The sequence below is a fragment of the Neofelis nebulosa genome, chromosome 1, assembly GCF_028018385.1.
Source record: "Neofelis nebulosa isolate mNeoNeb1 chromosome 1, mNeoNeb1.pri, whole genome shotgun sequence".
Taxonomy (NCBI): domain Eukaryota; kingdom Metazoa; phylum Chordata; class Mammalia; order Carnivora; family Felidae; genus Neofelis; species Neofelis nebulosa.
Window position 1 is genome coordinate 236,104,726 of NC_080782.1, and position 19,445 is coordinate 236,124,170.

Genomic DNA, 19,445 nt, shown 5'->3' on the forward strand with positions numbered 1-19,445 from the left:
AAAAAACAGACCACATTTGAGAAAAATATTCCAACTGCTTCCTCTTCGGAGGCCTCAGATAGTTCGCTGAGCAGCAAAATCCAAAGCGGCCTAATCCTACTCGGGGCTGTGGCCATGTGGCTCCCATTTGGAAACCAGTTTAGACGGCAATTGCAGTCCTCTGATGCCAGAAGTCATGCAAAACATAACATTTACAGCATCATAAAATATCAAATTGACACCTCCTTGGACCTAAATATCTATGGCCTATTGAGGTTTACATGAAAAGATGCAATTTGTTGGATACTCTGTTTCCAGGCTCCCCGCAAGACTTCAGAATATGGAAATACTTCTGGCAGGGGAAATAGATCAGTTCTTCCACCCTGGAAACTTACATGGCTTAAAGATTATAATTCTGAGAATTCAGACTCCTTTAAAACAGAGCGTTGTCCCCATTCTTTTATGAGGAGAGGATTTTATTTCGTTTTTTTGAGTTTATTTTGAGAGACAGAGAGAGCGTGTGCGCATTAATACGCGTGGGGGAGGGGCGGAAAGAGAGAGAAAATCCCACAGGCAGGCTCCATGCTGTCAGCCCTGAGTCCGACTCGGGGCTCGAACCCACGAACCATGGGATCATGACCTGAGCTGAAATCAAGAGTCCAACACTGTAATGGCTGAGCCCCCAGGTGCCCCAACGAGTAGATGATTTTAGACAGTCTCCTGAAAAATCCCCAAACCACGCTCCCACAAATCTATACTTCCAGGAAAAGTGGGGAGTAGCATTCCCCAAATACTTACAGTAATGGTTCTGTTTCTCTCCCAAATAATCCTCGTCTCAGAGTATTCTTTCGACTCATCTGCTTACCCCTGGAGAGAACACCTCCCTCTTCAAAGGACCTTTCATTTACTTTTAAATAAGGACTCCAGGGGCGCCTGGGTGGCGCAGTCGGTTAAGCGTCCGACTTCAGCCAGGTCACGATCTCGCGGTCCGTGAGTTCGAGCCCCACGTCGGGCTCTGGGCTGACGGCTTGGAGCCTGGAGCCTGTTTCCGATTCTGTGTCTCCCTCTCTCTCTGCCCCTCCCCCGTTCATGCTATGTCTCTCTCTGTCCCAAAAATAAAAAAAAAAATAAATAAATAAATAAATAAATAAATAAGGACTCCAGACGTGGCCGTCGGGGAGTAACTGTGTCAGGCCAGGGAGGGCCACAGATCTGAGACGGGGGTGGCCACAGAGGGCAAGGAGGTGCCCACTCCGCAGTCCAGAGGGCATTTCCCCTCCTGTGCTGACAACAGAGCAGTTATGAAGCCCCAGGCAGGAGTGAAATGACTGACTGACCTTCATCCAGTAGCCAGGTGATGGCAGACGAGCATGAGAGCCGGGTTCTTCTCATGTCCGCCCCGGCCCCGTACCCGCCCTCCTGCCGTGCATCCCTACTCTCCTCTGCCTCTGTCAGGGAGCCGGGGTTGGCATCTGACCCAACGGCTGGGCAGCTGATGGCTTGGGAGAAGGCCTTGCCCGGAGGGATATTGACACAAGTTTATAGGTCTCCACAGAGACTTTCCTTCCTTTCCCTTTGCCTTTTCTGCCAGGCTGATCTGGGTTTCCCGGAAGCCACGTCGCTTCAAGGCATCTGTGCGTTTCTTCTACCCACAGTCACGACCACCCCCCTCCTATTTGTCACAAGTCTACCCTCTGGGAGTAGTCCCCCCTGCTGGGAGGCTTTTTCTGCCCACAGGCGGAGCCATGGCACCGTGGAGGCTCCCAGGCTGGCCTAGGAGCCCGCACTCTGGCCGTCAGAGAGCCTGACTCACACCCGCTGCTGAGGGCGGCCCCATGCGAACACAGCCCAGAATGTCTTTTGTCCGGGCGCCCTCCCCATGGCAACCTGATGCTCCTTCTCCCCCGTGTCCAGTGTAGATTAGATACTTTGCACTCAGCAGCGTCCTCCAGGATCAGCAGCTGACTCGGATACCCACCCTCTTCTCTGCCCTCGCTCTCCATGGTTCTTGAATCTTCTCATCAGTACTTCCTGTATTCTGCCTTTGGGGGTTAATTAGGCGTCCATAGGCCTGTCTTCCCTACTGAACTGTAGACCTTGTGAGGTGGGAGTGGGGTCTGACATACCCCCCACGCCCCCACGCCCCCACGCCCGTGCCCAGCACTTAGCAGGAGGCTTTAATTCGGTATCTTTCTATGCAGACGTTGCTACGTAACGGGCATCCCTGATCCCATGAGCGTCGTAAGAATCCAAAGCAGTAACCAGTATTATCTTCAGTCTACAGATGGGAAGATGGGCAGTCCAGAGGGTTAAGTTATTTGCCCAAAGTCACATGACACACGCACGGTGAGGCTGACCGGGGTCCGTGTCCCGTAGCTGCGGAACGTTGCCGCCCTCCCTCCGGGCTTCCCACCCCTGAAGTGCCGTGGGGACTTGTCCTCGAGGCCTTGGCCTAAAATCGAGCTGTTGGACTTTTTCCATTACGTCCTGTTACTTGGGTTTCTCTCTACCTGGTTCTCATTTCCTGCAGTGAGTTCCTTTTCCCACTACACGCTCCTCTGGGAAGCCAGACAGCATTAAGAATCTGGCTGCCACTGATCATTTCTACATGTTTCCATCGGCCTGGGTCATTTGCTTCTGAGGAAAGGGGAGATAGTTGCCCACGTCAGCTGCCGCTACGGAGGTCCTGACCCTGTCCTTTCCCGACGTCACCTCTCAGCCTCCCAGGCAGCCTACCTACTTTTCTCTCCTTCCATCGTCTTCCAATTCTAGAGGATCTTTTTTATTATATTTTATTTTCTGTATTTTTTTTTTTTTTTTTTTTGAGAGAGAGAGATCTGAAGCGGGCTCTGCGCTGACAGCAGCCAGCCTGATACGGGGCTCAGACTCCCAAACCTCAAGATCATGACCTGAGCCGGAGTCGGATACTCAACCGACTGAGCCACCGAGGCGCCCCTACCGTGATCCTTTTTGAAATGACTAATCTTACGACAGATGACTCCCCTGCTTCAAATATATAGTGGTTCCTGATGGCCTGTTATCCTCATCCAGGTCCTTCCTGGCCTCCTGCAGCCTCGTGGCTCATCCCTCCCTTCACACCTGAGCTCCCCAGCCGTGCACCTGCCCGGAACCCCCTGCAGATCCGCTGTCCCTCATCTGCCTGCCCACAGCGTCTTCCTTTAGTCTCCGCGGCCTTCCTTCCCGCCTCATTCTCCCCCGGAAAGCCCTACTCATCCGGACAGCTCACTTCGGCTCTTGCTACAGGGAGAGAGGAAGGGTCCTCCTGCCTTACCATCATCTCCCTCTGTGCTCCCAGAGCACTTGACGTATACCTTTGACGCGGTGCTTACCACGGCGTATCATTCACTCCTCTATCCCAGAGCGTCTGAAAAATGTATCCGCGGGTTGATACACGTAGAAAACCACCACTGAATGTCTGAAAAGAGACATACGTCAATATCTTGCAATTTCTGGATATATATATATAATATATATATATATATTATATATATATATTGCAATATCTGGCAATAGACTTAAGCCAATCCCAGTTCGCCAGTAACTCAGCAACGCATTTATGTGCCCAGGGCTGGGCAGCGTAAAGAAGTGTAAGCCATCTCCCCTCCCCTCCGGGGGCCTTGAAAACCTAGCTGGAAGGAGATTAAGGTGCACATGGAAACCGTTAGAGCCGGATCAATAGGCACTTTGAGCTCCTCCCCAGGGTGAAGTTGAAGTGCTAGTTCGTAGCCAATACACCACACAGGGCCGCTAATCAGAGCTCAGGGAGGTCGCAGAGGCAAGAAGGGACGTGGGTAGTGAGCCGGGGTCTAAAGGAAGCCTAGGAGGATGTCGGATTGGCAAGGTCAACGGGGCAGTGAGCGATGAGGCAACAGTGTACCTTCTACGTCGTGTCCCTTGGCAACAACAAAGCCTAGGTGATTTTACCTCGTTCCTGGTGGCCAGCCCGCTGGGTTTTCTGAAGAGCTGGTACTTTTGACTCATGACCTCTTTTCCCTGATGTGGCGTTGATCTTCAGTAGCGCCTGGGGAAATGATCACGTTTAGGAGGTGCCTACAGACTTCACATGCGTGGCTCTTTCTTTTCACCCGTCACTGTCCCCGCTGCCGTGCTCTTTGAGTTCTTGTGTCTGCCTTTCATGTTTTCTGCCTTCTTCCTTGCTCTCTTTCGTAATTCCCCCCGCCCCCTGCTCTCGGAGTGACGGCAAAACTCCCCTCTCCCCTTAAAAACAGATGGCCTGATCCAGCGGTCATCAAACTACCTGAAACACTGTACCCATTTATAAGAGGAGTGTAACATAAATGGGACCGTATCCTAATAGGGTAATGATAGACCAGTGTAAGGAAAGGAGGATTGTTAGTCTAAAAACTAAGGGGCGATGGGGCGCCTGGGTGGCTCAGTCGGTTGAGCGTCCGACTTCGGCTCAGGTCATGATCTCACAGTCTGTGAGTTCGAGCCCCATATCGAGCTCTGTGCTGATGGCTCAGAGCCTGGAGCCTGCTTCCGATTCTCTGTCTCCCTCTCTCTCTGCCCCTTCCCTGCTCATGCTCTGCCTCTCTCTGTCTCAAAAATAAATAAAAACATTAAGAAAAAAAAATTTTTTTTTAAAACTACGGGGCGATATTATTGTTTTCCGTAAATATTTAACAAGCTTCACCCCCGGGGAGACTTTCTAACTCATTCTTTGGTACACCAGAAAAGATACCCGGAACCAAGGAAGGGAGGTGGTGGTGATGTGTCAGGAGGTAGGTTTCAGCTCCATACATAATTTTGGATAAGGAGATTCCTAAAAAGTGGCTCTTGAGTGAATCTTATTAGTCAGATGCCGTATCTTGAGTGGAAGTCCTCGAGGCTCACTGAATGAAAAGTTGGTCCCCGGATGCTCTTCAGAATAGCTCGATGCCGTACCTGCTCAGTAATTTTATCACTGAAATTAGATCCTGGCTCTCTGGTGGCTGTGAAACGTTCCCTAGCTTCAGACTTGATTTCCTAAAATATGCACACAGACCCTGCAAGCTGACCTATCTTGTCAGGTGGGGTTTAGGAAATGAAACCGAGCAAATGAGTTGTGTCTGCGGCTGTGTTTAACAGATTTGAAGAGGTTCGTGAATTAGCCAGGAAGGAAACCGTCTGCTCTTTTTATTTCCCTTGAAAAAGGATTCTTATACTCATAGATAAAACAATGTGTTATTTTTGTATCTGAAAAGGATGAGTGGACTGTGGAGTCAAAGTAGCTTCTTTAAATAATCCCAGGTCTTGTTTGCTTTGGACGGTCCAGGAGCACACGTGGAACTCTCAAAGGGGAAGTTCTAACATTAAAAACAACAACACAAAACTGTCAGTAACCAAAATAATTTCTGAAATTGACATAGCACTCAAGAGCCCATGGAAGGCAGTGGGACCGTTTCGATGAAAGCGGGGCACGTTTTCACCCAAGGACTTAAGATAAACTCGACTTTAGAATTATTATTGCAAGTAAGAACCACAACGTGTGTGTAAATACATTCTGATAACAGATTTAAGCCTTGCTATTGAAGTACGGTTTCAGTAGCCCTTATAATTACACAGGAGAAAATTCCACGTTAGACATTCTTTTGGGGACGACGGATGGATAGGAAAATCATGGAAAGCACCAAAGGACTGCCTCAGGGTCCTGCAGTCTAAATGGAAAGGCATCAGAGGTGAGATCTGTAAATGTTATGCCATAATGATTGCACATTAACACATTTCAGAAAGGACCCACACAGCAGGAAACATACGCTGTGTTCCTTAATAAATTCTGAGAGTACAGAATAGGAAAAGCTCAAAATTATCTCAGGTATGCAGTGCCTCCCTTTTATCCCCCTTGGCCAGGCCAGCCTTCGGGTCTCGTTTCTTTTTGACACTCCTCTGAGGCTGGACGGTCCTCTGCTTTGGCTCCTCTCTTCCTGAATCCTGCCCCAAATTCACTCCCCCCCCACCCCCCCCACCCCCCCGCTAGCCTGGCACTAGGAAGGATGTGATAAACTAATTCACATGAAGATGTTGGTGATTGATGTTACTGTTCTCCTGGGTGTTGGCAATTTAGAAGGGTTCCCGAGGAGAGACCAGCGCTGGCAATGGAGATATGAACTCTCTACTCACTGATTTCACACAGGAGGGCCAGAGGACGGGATGTGCATGCCTTCGTACTTGAGTCTAAACAATGACATCAAGCTGGCCTTGATCAGGAATTCAAAATATGGTGATGGAATTCAGCCATGATATCTTCTGCTCATTGAACATGCGTTAGTCTAGCTAACTTTGGTGACAACCCAGTGGGGATTTTTTTTTCCCATTGGTGGGCAAGAATCTGAAGCGCAGAAAGACTTAGTACTTGGTTCAGGGTTACAAAGCTCGGAGGGGTGGAGCTGAGAACTGAATGTGTGGGGCAGAACCATTCCGCTCTACTGCCTCTGGGTTGGAAGGCAGGAGAGGACCCCCCGCGTGAAGCCCGGTCATCACCCCTCCTGAGCTGTGTGCCCTTGGGCCAATTACTTACCTTCCTGGTGCTTCCGTATGTTCATCTGCAAAACAGACGTTAGTAATGGTATACCAGCCTTACTGGGTTGTAAGGATTAACACACTTAGAACACTATCTGCCATATAATAGAAGCTTTTTAAATATTAGCTAACGTTGCTGTTTGTTAACATGTTAAACCACATTAACTTCAACAAAACTTTCTGCATTACAGTCTTCCAACACTTAACGAGTGAGTCACCCAAATGGTGTTCCAGACCACAAAATTCCTCTGTGGCCTAAGGAGTTTAGCTTTACTAGCTTTCCTAAAAATGTGTCGTCGAGCTGAAGGCACGTGATGGCAACCTTAAATATCTTTTACCTAGAACTATCCTTGAAAGCTCACTTCTGAAAGTTTAATTTGAATAGTCTTTCCATGTCACTCTGTCCTTAAGAGAGGTTCCAAACTGGTGTCCAAAGATTCCTCAAAAGCTTTATAAATGGTATGAAAGCCAATTTTATTAGTCCAATGAGCCTTAGAGAAATTAGCTGGGTTATTGGTTATTGGATTTTAGATAACAAGGGGTAGCACTGTTTGCCCGGCTCACGTGGAGAATCAGGTCGACGTATGTCCAATCAACTTTCTTTTCATCCATAGAGAAATATTTATTGAGATTTCCACGGGGCCGGTGCTAGAGATGCAAATGAACACAAAACACACCCTTCTCTTGATGTCTTAAGAGCTTCATGGGCAAAAAACCCACATAAACAGTTTTCTAAAAATAATGATAAGACCAGAGAACAACTTCTAAGCCACCCTGGCAGGTATGAGGTGAATTTCTCAGGGAAGGTTGTGACTCGGTTGTCTGCGGAAAATGATCGCTATTTGGGTCAAAGTCTGACTAGTTTTAGGGGAAAAAAAATTGTGATATATGCAATAGGTTTGGATGAAAATGCAATCATCTCGTATAGTACTTGAAGCCCACAAGATAAGGATGTTTTAAAAAAGGAAAAGGGAGCGCTGGGATGGGGGGAGTGGGGGAGAACCTTCAAAAGAATAGCCCTCAGGGCACCTGGGTGGCTCAGTCGGAAAGCGTCTGACTTCTGATTTGGGCTCAGGTCGTGATCTCACTGTTCGTGGGATCGCGCCCCAAGTCGGGGTCTGCGTTGACAGCATGGAGCTGGCTTGGGATTCTCTCTCCCTCTCTCTTGCTCTCAAAATAAATAAACGTTAAAAAAAAAAAAAATGGCTCCTACTAGGTTCATACATTTCACCTGTGAGCCAGGGTCCTGTTGTGACCCCGCATTTGAAGGACAAGCAAGCCGGGGCCTAGGGTCCTGGGTCTAAGACATAGCTGCTTGCTTCCTGCCCTTTCCAGGTAGAACTTGTACTGTCTCGAGTCAAGGCAGGTCCCCGAGCCGGAGGCCCTGGTCTTCTGCTTAGGGAGTTCTGCTAACCTCCTGGGAAGGACCATCGGTGCTGTGGTGCAAGTCGAGTGGCCTGGCCCTGCTGCCTGTCGATTCCGGCAGCCTGGCACCACACCGTGCCACGTGTCAGGGTCGGCGTGTCACCGCCACAACACAGAGTCCGGGCCCTGTGCAGCGTGAACAGCCGCCACCATCAGAAAGGCGCAGGGCAAGGCAGCGGGACTCAGCAGGCGCACAGCCTCTGGACGAGGTACCTCACCCCCCAGGAACCAGTGCATCCCCTGGCTGGCGTCCCCCCTTCCTGTCCCGAGAGGGATGGTCTGAAGCTTGAAAGGTAACTGACATGGAACACTCTGTGCCCCAGGGTTAGCGGAGTCTGTAAGCTAAAAGTGCAGTCTTCCTAACTCTTCAGATTGGCCCCATTCTTGTCAATATCCCATGTAAAAGTAAGCTCGCAGTGCGCCCTGATGCTGGCTTTCACACACCCCATGTGACAGGAACGTCCCTGAGACCCAGTGCTAACTCCTAGTTGTTGTCAAATCCCACCCACGTTTCCTCTGGCCTCCTTTCCCCTGCCGTGTACAGCTGGGCCGTTTCATGGGCTGAGCTCATCAGCTGTCACCAGCAAGTTGAAGCTGGGTCCCGCCAGGCCAGCGTGTGGACGTTTGACCTCTGAGAAAATATCCAAGAGCTGTATAGGAAGGGATGATGCTGACGTGAAGTCCGTCTACTCAACCTAAGGCTCTCCTAATGGTTACTTTGCAAACACAGCCTGAGATTGAGCTATCAAGAGCGACAGAGACCGAGCACAGATACTACATCGTATCTGGTTAAATTCTTGGTTTTCAGTAAGCACTCATAGAATGTTAAATAGACCTTTCTCCTGTAATAAATGTTCATCTTGAGGATGTTTTTTAATGAGTTGGTTCTTGAAATGTGTAAATGCACCCGAGCACACTGGGTCCCACTGAAAGGAATTTTGCCTGAGTAAGGGCTGTGGAATTGCTTCGGGGGTCAACTTCCTGCCCCGTGGAATGCAGTGGGAAAGTTCCCACAGTGGGAGGGGGCCTCTCCCAGGGCATTCCAAGCAGGAGGCATCTGCAGAGCTTTTAGGCGGACAGTACTGTGTCTCAAGATACTATCAGCATCTCCAACAGCCAAAGGCCACTGAGGCCTGAACAGGTCTCAGGCTGTGTGTGTGTGTGTGTGTGCGTGTGTGTGCGTGTGAATACAGCAAGGCAGCATTCGACCTTTCACATGGCGGAGGAAATCCACACTCCTATTAACTCGAGCTTACAGTATTCCCATCGAGAGGCTGCGTACGAAGAGAAAAGCTTATCATACTTTGAAACTTCTTCAAGGAGGCTGTTCTCATTCTCATGAGGTTCGGGGAAACGTAGCCACAGGCCAACAAAGCTTGGCGTCGTTGAGCCAAACTCATTCTTGCACTCAGCCAGTATTCTCAGGATGCCTGCTGGGGGCCAGGCCCCCTTCTAAACACCAGAGACATAGCAGCGAACGAGAGAACCCCGGTCCTACCCTCTGCTCCTCCGCTCGGGACGTTGAACGTATTTATCTGTTCAGACTGTGAGCTCTAGACCGTCCATGCCTTTCATCCACCACCACGTACTAGTATCTAGAACAGAGAGTGCCACGTAGGTGGTGTTCCGTGGGTTTCTTGGATTAATCCGCACGAACAGGAATTTGACCTTGAACCCTCTGAAAGCTTCATGAGACGCTTTGGACTCAAAGCCAATCATAATTTATCTCCTCGCTCACCCGGTCCGATGGGGGGGGGGGGGTATAAAGACGACGAGGAGGTGGCCGCAGCCCCCAGAAGCCGCCGTTCTGGTAGAGAAACAGAGTGCCGAAGCGCGGAGGTGCAGAAAGGGCTGGGAGGTGTGAGAAACTACGAATGTTTTGATGTGATCAGAGCAAGTGGGAGAGCGGCAGGGGACGAAGCTGAAGAGATAGGCGGGGTTGGGCACGAAGGACCCAGGGATGTGGATTTTTATCCCTACGGCTGTGGGGAGCAGAGGTGGTGGTGATGGAATTTACACAGAGGCGAGATCACGCTGGCCCAGAGTGGAGGAGAGCCTGGCAGGGGGGCGGGGAGTCGAGCCCGGTCAGGAAGCCAGTGCTGCGGTCCAGGTGACAGCTGGCGGGGCCTCGATGTAGGCAGTGATAGCGGGGCAGGACAGGAGGTGACAATTTCCTGAGCCATGGGAGGAGAGCCGGCAGGACTTTGTGTTGGCCTGGACGGGGAGAGAATGTGGATTTCCCCTCTAGACTAAAAGGTTTGCCCAGCGGGGACTGTGGCAGGAAGTTGCATGTGCTCGGTGGCTGGATGGATAAGAGGGGAGAAGGAAATGGCTCGGGTTTCTAGCTTGTGTGTTTTCTGTTCTTCACAGATATTTCCCCGGCTCCAGCTGCCTGCATGCGGCTTGTAGTTTAAACCCTGCGCGCCGACGCTCGAACTCTCTGCGGGCTGGTCCTGACCTGCCCTTGCCTTATACTGCCTGCTCTGCCCCCTCATGTCCCAGTTTTGGGTCTCCACTCATGCCGGCCCCTCTGCCTGTAGACCCTCGCCCACCTCGTCTCCGTGGGCCACCACCCATTTCAATGTCGCCTCTTCCAAAAAGCACTAGATTTCCTCCACCCTTGAAACTCTTACTCCGTGTCTTCGTATTGACCTTAAGTCTTTTTTTTTTAAACGTTTATTTATTTTTGAGACAGAGAGAGACAGAGCGTGAACAGGGGAGGGGCAGAGAAAGAGAGGGAGACACAGAGTCCGAAACAGGCTCCAGGCTCCGAGCTGTCAGCCCAGAGCCCGACGCGGGGCTCGAACTCACGGACCGCGAGATCATGACCTGAGCCGAAGTCGGACGCTTGACCGACTGAGCCACCCAGGCGCCCCTGTATTGGCCCTAAGTCTTGGTTGGGTCGCGAGTGATGAGTTCCGGGAGAGTGACACCTTTCTCTTACTCACCTTCCCGTCGCCTCCAGATGGAATGTCGCCTCCAGTAGGATTCAGGACCTCCTTGTTGAATCGAAACAAAGAGCCCACAAGATGAATCCCACATCTAGGAAACAAAGATATTATTGCTACCTACTCCTTTGGGTGGTTGTAAGGATTGGCATATAGTAGGTGCTCAATAAATGATACCATTCATTGGGGCGCCCGGGTGGCTCAGTCGGTTAAGCATCCGACTCTTGGTTTGGGGTCAGGGCATAGGATCTCGCGGTTTGTGAGTTCGGGCCCCACCTCAGGCTCTGTGCTGACAGTGTGGAGCCTGCTTGGGATTCTCTCTCTCCCTCTCTCTGCCCCTCCCCCGCTGGCACTGTCTCTGTGTCTCTCAAATTAAATACATAAACTTAAAAAAATGATACCAGTCACATCATTATTTCTAAAAAGAGTGAGTTCCATTTGTTCTTCCCTAGCTTAATACTAAGCCTCTGCCTCCTTGTAATGAGGTTGAAGGATAAGGCAGTCCTTTGAAATTCATGGGAAATTGTCCCCTGGAATCAGTAAGTAGGGGACCACTGTTCTGCCCACTGGGGCATTCCTTTACAGATCCCAAAGATCTTCCTCTCTGGAGGCTTCTCTTGAACACTCTGGGTCTTTTCTTGTCTGGTGCTGGAGGAACTGCTCAGCTTTAGATCTCTGCGTGATTCCGGGAAATGAGGTGCTTGGGAAGAACCCCCTTCTCGTCGCAACCCCTGCAGGCTGGCTGCTGTTTCGAAGGTCAGAGACAGAGCCAGAAGCAAGGAGCAGGAGGTGGGCCAGTTGGCCGGCTGTTCCAAAAGGAGCGAGCAGGCAATGGTGATGGTCCTTGAGTTTTATTTTTATTTTTAAAATCAAAGTAGAAGAATTTTGTGAGTCCCAGAGGAGCCCTTTTGTGTCGTTTTTATTCTTAGGTATTTTTCTTTAGAATTTCCTCTAAAACTCATGAGGAAGAGCTCACATATTCCAGATTTAGCACTTTAATGGGCTTTTGTTCCCGCCTTAATTTTTTTCCTTTTTAAAAATTTCTCCTCGGGGGGGGGGGGGCGCCTGGGTGGCTCAGTGGGTTAAGCGTCCGACTTTGGCTCAGGTCATGATCTCACTGCTCGTGAGTTCGGGCCCCGCGACGGGCTCTGTGCTGACAGCTCAGAGCCTGGAGCCCGCTTCGGATTCTGTGTCTCCCTCTCTCTTCTGTGTCTCTCCCGTTCGCATTCTGTGTCTCTCAAAAATAAAATAAACATTAAAAAAAACTGTTCTTTAATTTCTCCTCGGATTTTGAAGTAGCTATTTCTGGGATTACAACGTTTGCGAGCTCAGCCACAGAATTTCTGAAACTCCCTTTAATTTCTGCGTGAGCTTAAGATGGTAAAATATCATGCACCCTGCTGGACTCGGAAGGTGAGGGAAGACCGGTCCTAGAGGCCAACCCTTGAGCCGCCAGGCTGCATGCGCCATGGCGAACCATTTAGGGGCATTTGGACCTGTTCTGTAGAATCACAAAGACCCTCAGTTTGATGGTGCTTGTTGAGGACCATCTTGTTTTTTCTCCCTCCAGGAACCTCGGACAAGTCTAACCTGGAGCTAATCACTCTGACGTGCACCTGTGTGGCTGCAACCCTCTTCTGGCTCCTGTTAACGCTCTTTATCCGAAAACTGAAAAGGGTAAGAACGGTTTGTATGAAGTTCTGTGCTCCTGTTTACGTAAAACTCTAAAGTGCTCGTCTCGCATCTAGACCCGGCACTCAACACACGTTAGCCTCTAGTCTCCTTCCCTCTTCTTCCGGTCTCTGACCTGGGGAACACCCGGAATGAACCGTTAAAATGCCTCTCAACCATCACCCGTAGTATCGAGAGAAAAAGCTCGAGCGGTGAATAGATGACTGTTTCCCAGGAACAGAGGGGATACCTTTGATATAAAAATGTGTGATAAAACCTTTCAATTCAACACGAGACCTGCGCAGTCTTTATTTCCTTATTCTCTGCTAAGACATGCAAAGGCGAATGCAAAATAAAGACTGTCCTCCGACTTGCCTCTCCGCACCAACAAGGGCACTGTGGTTCCGAGCTCCCGGAGCCCCGCCATACAACTCAGTTCTTCAGTGGGGGGGGTCAGGCTGGAACGCAGGACGTCAGATTTCTGTCATTCAGCCTGGAGCACCACGTGCTTTTCTGAAGTTCTATGGGCTCAGGAGCCAACAGTCCTTCACCCACCCGTGCCTCAAATATTTACTGGAGAGGAGACTGGCTTTACTCCGTTTCACAGACAAATGTGAGACTGCCGTCAGAGGCAGCGGACTGAAAGATGTGTAAGGAGGTGGTCGGGCAGAGAAGGGAGGGAAGAGTGTTGCAGGCAGACAGAAGAGCCTGTGAGAGGCCGGGGCAGGGCCGGGACCCCGTGGGAAAGAGAGACTCACGGAGGCCAGCGTGGCTGCAGCATGGGAACTGGGTAGGAGGTGAGGCCGGAGAGGAGGGGCTGTAAAGCCGGGTGAGACAGTAAGAAAGGTAGTCTGTATTCTGGAAGTAAAAGGAAGTCTGGGGGGCGTGAGGGCGAGGGCGGGAAGGGGTGTTGTTCAACAAAGGCAGGCAATCCTAAGTGTAAGAGATTTGCGTCTGGAAAGAGAATTTTGGCTGCTGTGAGAATGGACCAGAGGAGGCAAGAGTGAGTAGAGAGGAACTTTCGCCGAAGACTTTATAGGAGTCCAACTAAGAAATGATATGAGCTTCGTCCAAGTGATTAGGATCCAGAGCTATTTTGCACGTAAAACAGAACTTGAAAAGCATCAGGGAGGCCTCCTCCATTTCTAGAGATTTATCAGCCCTTATTATCGTGTCATGTCTTAGGACAAGCTTTTTTATGTGGTGTCTCCGGTAATTCTTCCAAAAAATGCAAAGAGGTAAGACATACTATTATTCCCATTTTATAGAGAGACAAAGTGAGCCTCAGAGAGGTAAAATAACTTGCCCAGAGTCGCAAAGCTGGTTAGAGTGGGAGCTGAGTTTTGAACCAAGGTCGTTCGACCTTACCTAGACTTGTAACCAAAACCAACAAGGTGTCCTTCATAGCCGTTGAAATGAGAGGCGAGGATAGTAGGCATCCTCCGTGGTGAATAGGCACCATCAGGAGTCCGGCGTGTGGAATGATGGGTTTTGAGATGTGACAGCTAAGGCCACACTGCTTTAGAAGGAAACAGAGGCCACACAGTGGCATTGACAGGGGAGAGACATCATAAAGGGAAATGGATCAAACTTGCCAAATAGATTAGACCCGCCAAATCTGGAAGGCCCGTTCGGAGGCCACAAAGGAGGGACAGAGAGAAAAAACTTCAGAGAAAGTGAGGTTTAGAGAAAGAGTTTGAAGGTTGCAGTTGGAAGGAAAGCAGCAGAAAAATGCAGCCCACCACACTCCTCCCCACGCCCCAGATTAGGGGAGGAGCACAGAGGGGCAGAGTGGAAATTCACTGGAAAGGTGAATTGGGACTAAATTGAAGATGGCCCTAGTATTTCTAAAAATCTGAAACCTTGAGTTCAATAAGAAAGGATGAGAGCAAGAAAGGATTCTCTCTCCAGAAGGGAATGCTTATAAAATTTGAAAGGTGATTAATTGTAGGAGGCAAGGAGATACAAGTCCTCAAAAACTATTTCCATGTGGTTTCTCTAAACCGCAAGTGAATTCCTGGTGGATACGGACTGGACGTTATCCTTTTAATCCCCACCCTGCAATAAGCCGGTGTTACAGTTACACGGCTAACGTGGATCGTTGATTGATGCTTACTGTATACCACACCTTGTTCTAACAGCTTGGCATGGATTATTTCACATAATATTCACAACAGCCCTAGGAGATAAGGACTGTCATTATCACTATTTCACAGATAAGGAAACTAGGTTGAGAAGGGTTAAGCAACTTGCCAAGGTTATGTGCTGGTCCAGAGTTGATCTGTGACTCAGATCCGGCCCGCCAGCCTCAATGCCTGGCCTCTGAAAGTGCTTAGCTGTGCAACCTCCATGCCAAACACCTAGTAGCTGCTCAGTGTTAGTGTCAATCGGAAGAATAAATATTTGCCGACTAAGATTCTACGATCCTACTCTCCTCAACCACTTGTGTGGTGTTGCCTCTCACCTGCCTGATTGAGATAAACCATAAAATTCCGTAGGTGCCAGATGGGGAGATTGTCTCTCTTTGCCCGGCCCCTTGCCTCGCTCTCAACACCCCTTCCAAGCTCCCCACGCGCTCTCCGGAAAGTGAGATGTCCCTTGTTGGGCTCTCGCTGTCCTGTGCCCTTGGAAGATGGGAGATTGTTTCTCGTCGGACTGTTTCGACTGGACATGGAAAAGTGTACTCATAAAACCTCTTCCAGCGGCTTCTCTAGCGCACACCCGGCACGCTGGGATAGGGGTTTGTATTCCTTTCCAGTCTTACAGACTCACACCATTGTCCGACAGGCTGGCCCCTACAAGACTGGCACCGATGGCAAATGTAGCTGGTGACGAATGTGCTCCACATCCTTCTCTGTTTTCCCCTCGTCGTGGAGGCCAGGCCAGTCTTTCTGCTTTGAGCGATTTGTCACACATTTTAGTGATAATTCCTGTGAGTAGGAGACCGATTGCAAGTGATGGATGAGGTGAGCTGTGACAGCCCGGGGCAGGGTGAGTTAGAGCTGAAGAATGTGGGCGAGCGTGACATGGTGTGTATGGAGAGGGTGTCTTCTCTCCTGAACTCTGGTCCTGCTGAGGGAAGGGCAACGCAGGACGGGCCCGAAACTCATTGAAACGCAGTTGATGCGACTCCTCGGCGAGGCTGATCAAAGCCCACCTTATGTGGGCAAGCATACTTCCTTTCTGTCCTGCCCACAGAAATGCCATCATCAATTCTACACCGAATGAACAGGCAATACACCCACTGCTATGATGACTCTAAGACACTAAATGCAAATCCACTCATCTGTGACCTGAAATAAAGGGTATTTTCTGGGCTCGATGTGCCTTGCCAAGATAAAATAAGCACCTGAAGGGAGACACCCGCCTTGTTTGACGTCCTACTGATGCCAAACGCGATCAGGACATGGCCGTGTTTGAATCTCAGACCCGATTTACCCCTTGGCCTTTGAAATAATCAACTTCTGTTTCTTATCGGAGGTAAATCTTACTGTGTTCTCACTGACGGACGCTATAGTTTTTCCGGGCAGCTGCAGCAACCAAGGGCTTCTGAGTAGATTTAAACACTTCACAGGAAATATGCCTCTTAACTGTCCCAGGGCTCCTGGGTTCACTTCGCCATTCTTGCAAATGCTGAAAAGCCTCAATCCCACTTGTCACCTTGTGACGTATGCTCCTGCTTGTGCAGAATGGCCATGGAGAGCTATGTTCAGTCAGTCGTTTGGAGTGACGTTTATGCTTTTTTGGAGAAGGACTATCATATGATAATTGTCTAAGAACAAGCACCCAGGTCACTGGAGAACCTGGGTGCGTGTTATCTGGGCAGTGCGGTGAAGCCAGTCTACCGAGAAGCCGCGTGAGAACCGTAAGGGCTTGTTTAGTGGGAGTTGCACACCCAAGTGTGATGTGCATGTGTGTATGCAGAGGGGGACTTTCTGTACCCAACCACACGGTTTCAACGAGCAGCAGGTGTTGCCAGGTACTGTTTTAAATTGGGCATCCGGGTTTTTGTTTTGTAAGTTGTTTCCTTGATAGTGACGTCGCGATCTCTTTCTTTCTCAGTCTTCCTCGGAAATAAAGACTGACTACCTATCGATTATAATGGACCCAGACGAAGTCCCCCTGGACGAGCAGTGTGAGCGGCTCCCTTATGATGCCAGCAAGTGGGAGTTTGCCCGGGAGAGACTCAAACTGGGTAATGTGTTTGTTCAACAGATTCCTAAACGTGCAAAACGTGTGGTTTGAGGGCTGCAAAAGTCAACTAGACTCGGGTTCTACCCTCCAGCTGCTCACAGACTAGCAAGGGAGATGGGCACTGGGGTAGACAATCCTAACAGTGCTGGGACAGCAGTACAAGGGGACAGGGCACCTGCTCCTTCTCCGAACACTTTCCCAGCACCTTCTCTGAGCAGCAGACACCCGTCTAAGCCGCGGGGGTGCAAAGGCGTCTGAGTGTCTTGCCTCAGAGGGTGAAGGAGGTAGCCACAAAAGGAGACAGGTGAAGGGCAGAGATGAGTTCCATCAGGAAGCTTACAACCACAGGCACCCTTAATGACCTTTTGGGGGACTTAGAAATTTGTAACCTAGAACACAATTCAAGATGGCAAGGAACAGCCCAATCAAACCTTTGGTGAACGCGTCAGTGCCCTTGAAGGCTGTGGGTCAAAAAACCCCTCTGCACAAATCCACAGATTAGATACTCTGAGTTTTCCTGGGTGTTCAGGATGTCCAGACAGAGAAGAAAGTGCTAGGGGTCATTAGCGTTTCAGGTTTGAAGAGCACGGGCTGTTGTTTCCCAGGTAACATAGATGCTGTAAACATCAGGCAACCGTGCTTTCCCTCAGCTTGCCCCCAAGTCCCCCCCACCCCTCCCAGCTCAGACATCACAATGCAAATCGATCTCCAGCCCTCAGTAGTACAAAACAAAAGGAGCTGCGATTACTCTTGCCCAAAATTTTTGGATAGTGGCTTCTGAAAAATTTCCAGTCGCTCTGTGTGTGCCAGAATCATTAATAATTGGAACTAGGAACCCAACTCGTGGACCCAGTGTTCCTGGATCTTGTCACCCTCGGCAAAAGAGCCTGTTGTTTTAAATTCAACTGCGTTGCCTCCCCTCCCCCCACAGCTCGGGCCTTGAAATGATTCCACTTAGGTTTCTTCTTACATGAGAAAGGATACTTGGCCCCAAGAGTATGTTCTGTTTGGCTTGGGGAAGAAAATTGGAAATCAGTAAGAAGCTGGAGAGACAGGCAAAAGCCAGCAATGGCTGCTGATGGGTGGGTGTGTGTGGGGGGGGTGGAAATATCAACTGAATTTAGAGTCGTTAAGGGCAGGTGGTACATAGATGAGTTCCTTCTGCAAGTCTAAATTATATGGCAGCTAGCCCAGCCCCTCAGTGACCTTGGCAAGGAACTGAGATAATTTTCCCACAACCGTAAGCCATTCTCAGGCCACGTTGCTTTCCAGAGTTATTAGTCACCATCAGACATGCTTCTTCCTGTATAGGACAGATGAGCTGTTCATCCCATCTCTTCACTCCTTCACCTGGTATCTATCCCTGTGATCTATATCACACTGAGGGACACTGCTAATCCTTCCACCAGATTTCCCCTGGGGCTCTGTGGGTTTAGATAATCCCGTTTGAGGAGATTCTCCTTGCTGAAGACCTTTCTTATGGATCTCTTCCTTCCTGGAGATGCCAGATGTCATGATTTGGCTCATGTGGATGGGAGTGTCTTTGATGGGTGAGAGAAAGGGTGTCAAGTCAGCTCACTGTGTCTTTCAATGCAGAGTGTGGCTGCAAGGGCCAGAAGAAGGCTCCCCCTACTAGCATGGGGGCAAAAGGCCCAAGCTTTTTTGGTTCGTAAGCCAAATACATGACAGAAAGTAATCTGAAGTAATGTCTGGCAAGTGACAGTAACCCAGATTCTGTCTGGATGGATGGAGAGAAAAAGCTGGTTTGATGGGCAGAGTTATAATGGGGCTATAAACACACACAGAAGAATACACTGTGTGGGGAAATACACAGACAAGTCGCATCCGATTTTTTTTCAGCTGTGTGGACTCTGTCGGTAACTATTAGCAGCACTGTTGAGAGAAGTCGGAATTTATGGTACCTGATAGATGCAGTAGGAGTTTGGGTCAAAAGTGCTGCTCTCGTTGAAATTCCTGAAATCCAGGAACAAAAGGAATCTGTTTTGTTAGTGGTTCCTCGCTAAACGTCAGGGAGAATTCAGCTCTTACCATTTTATCACAGGAGGTGGGATAATGTCAGACAATGCATCTTCTACTGCGAAATAAAGTGAGCATTGCCTAATATAGGCCACAACACAAGGAGTCTGGAATTTGCAAGTGGGCGGCGCCCAGGCAGGTGTTGCCTCTTGGAAGACCAGCTCTGCGTGGCAGTGGCGCCTTGCACCCTCCCCGGAGTGTCCCCGGGGCCCTGGCCGGTCAAGGACATTCTTGGAGGAGGTTCCAATAGCCTTTCATTGTGTGGCAGTGACCTAGCTCTTTCACAAGCCAGTCAGTGGCATTTGGGTAACACCGAGGAGGATTTTAAGGGAAAAGAAGGATCAGGCAAGGTCAAGCCTGGCTCCCCTGAAGCTGGAACAGTGGGTCCGCCAAAGGATTCCGAGGCATCAGATGATCAAAGAGCCCGTAATAGCTTCATGCTGTTTTATGAGGCAGCAGTCAGGCTTCCGAGAGAAAAAAGATGGAAAGGCCGAGGGAAGCCAAGTGAGAATGAGCTTATTCTCACTGACCGAAGCAAACTCCCCAAACACCAGTGAAAATGAAGTGTGCCGTGATGGCTAAGGAGGGAACGCGTGTGGGCTGAGGCCGTGGAAGGGAAAAGGGTTCTGCCTGCCCCCCAAGCAGCAGGGG

General features: G+C 49.8%; 1 protein-coding gene across 1 annotated transcript in view; it reads left to right on the plus strand.

The window, feature by feature from the left end:
• Positions 1-19,445, plus strand: part of FLT1 (fms related receptor tyrosine kinase 1) — a 174,568-nt gene that overhangs the window by 121,769 nt on the left and 33,354 nt on the right. Inside the window, exons 17-18 of the mRNA XM_058688848.1 lie at positions 12,463-12,569; positions 16,626-16,758. Of these exons, the coding sequence (XP_058544831.1) occupies positions 12,463-12,569; positions 16,626-16,758 (240 nt within the window). The remainder of the gene's footprint in view (positions 1-12,462; positions 12,570-16,625; positions 16,759-19,445) is intronic.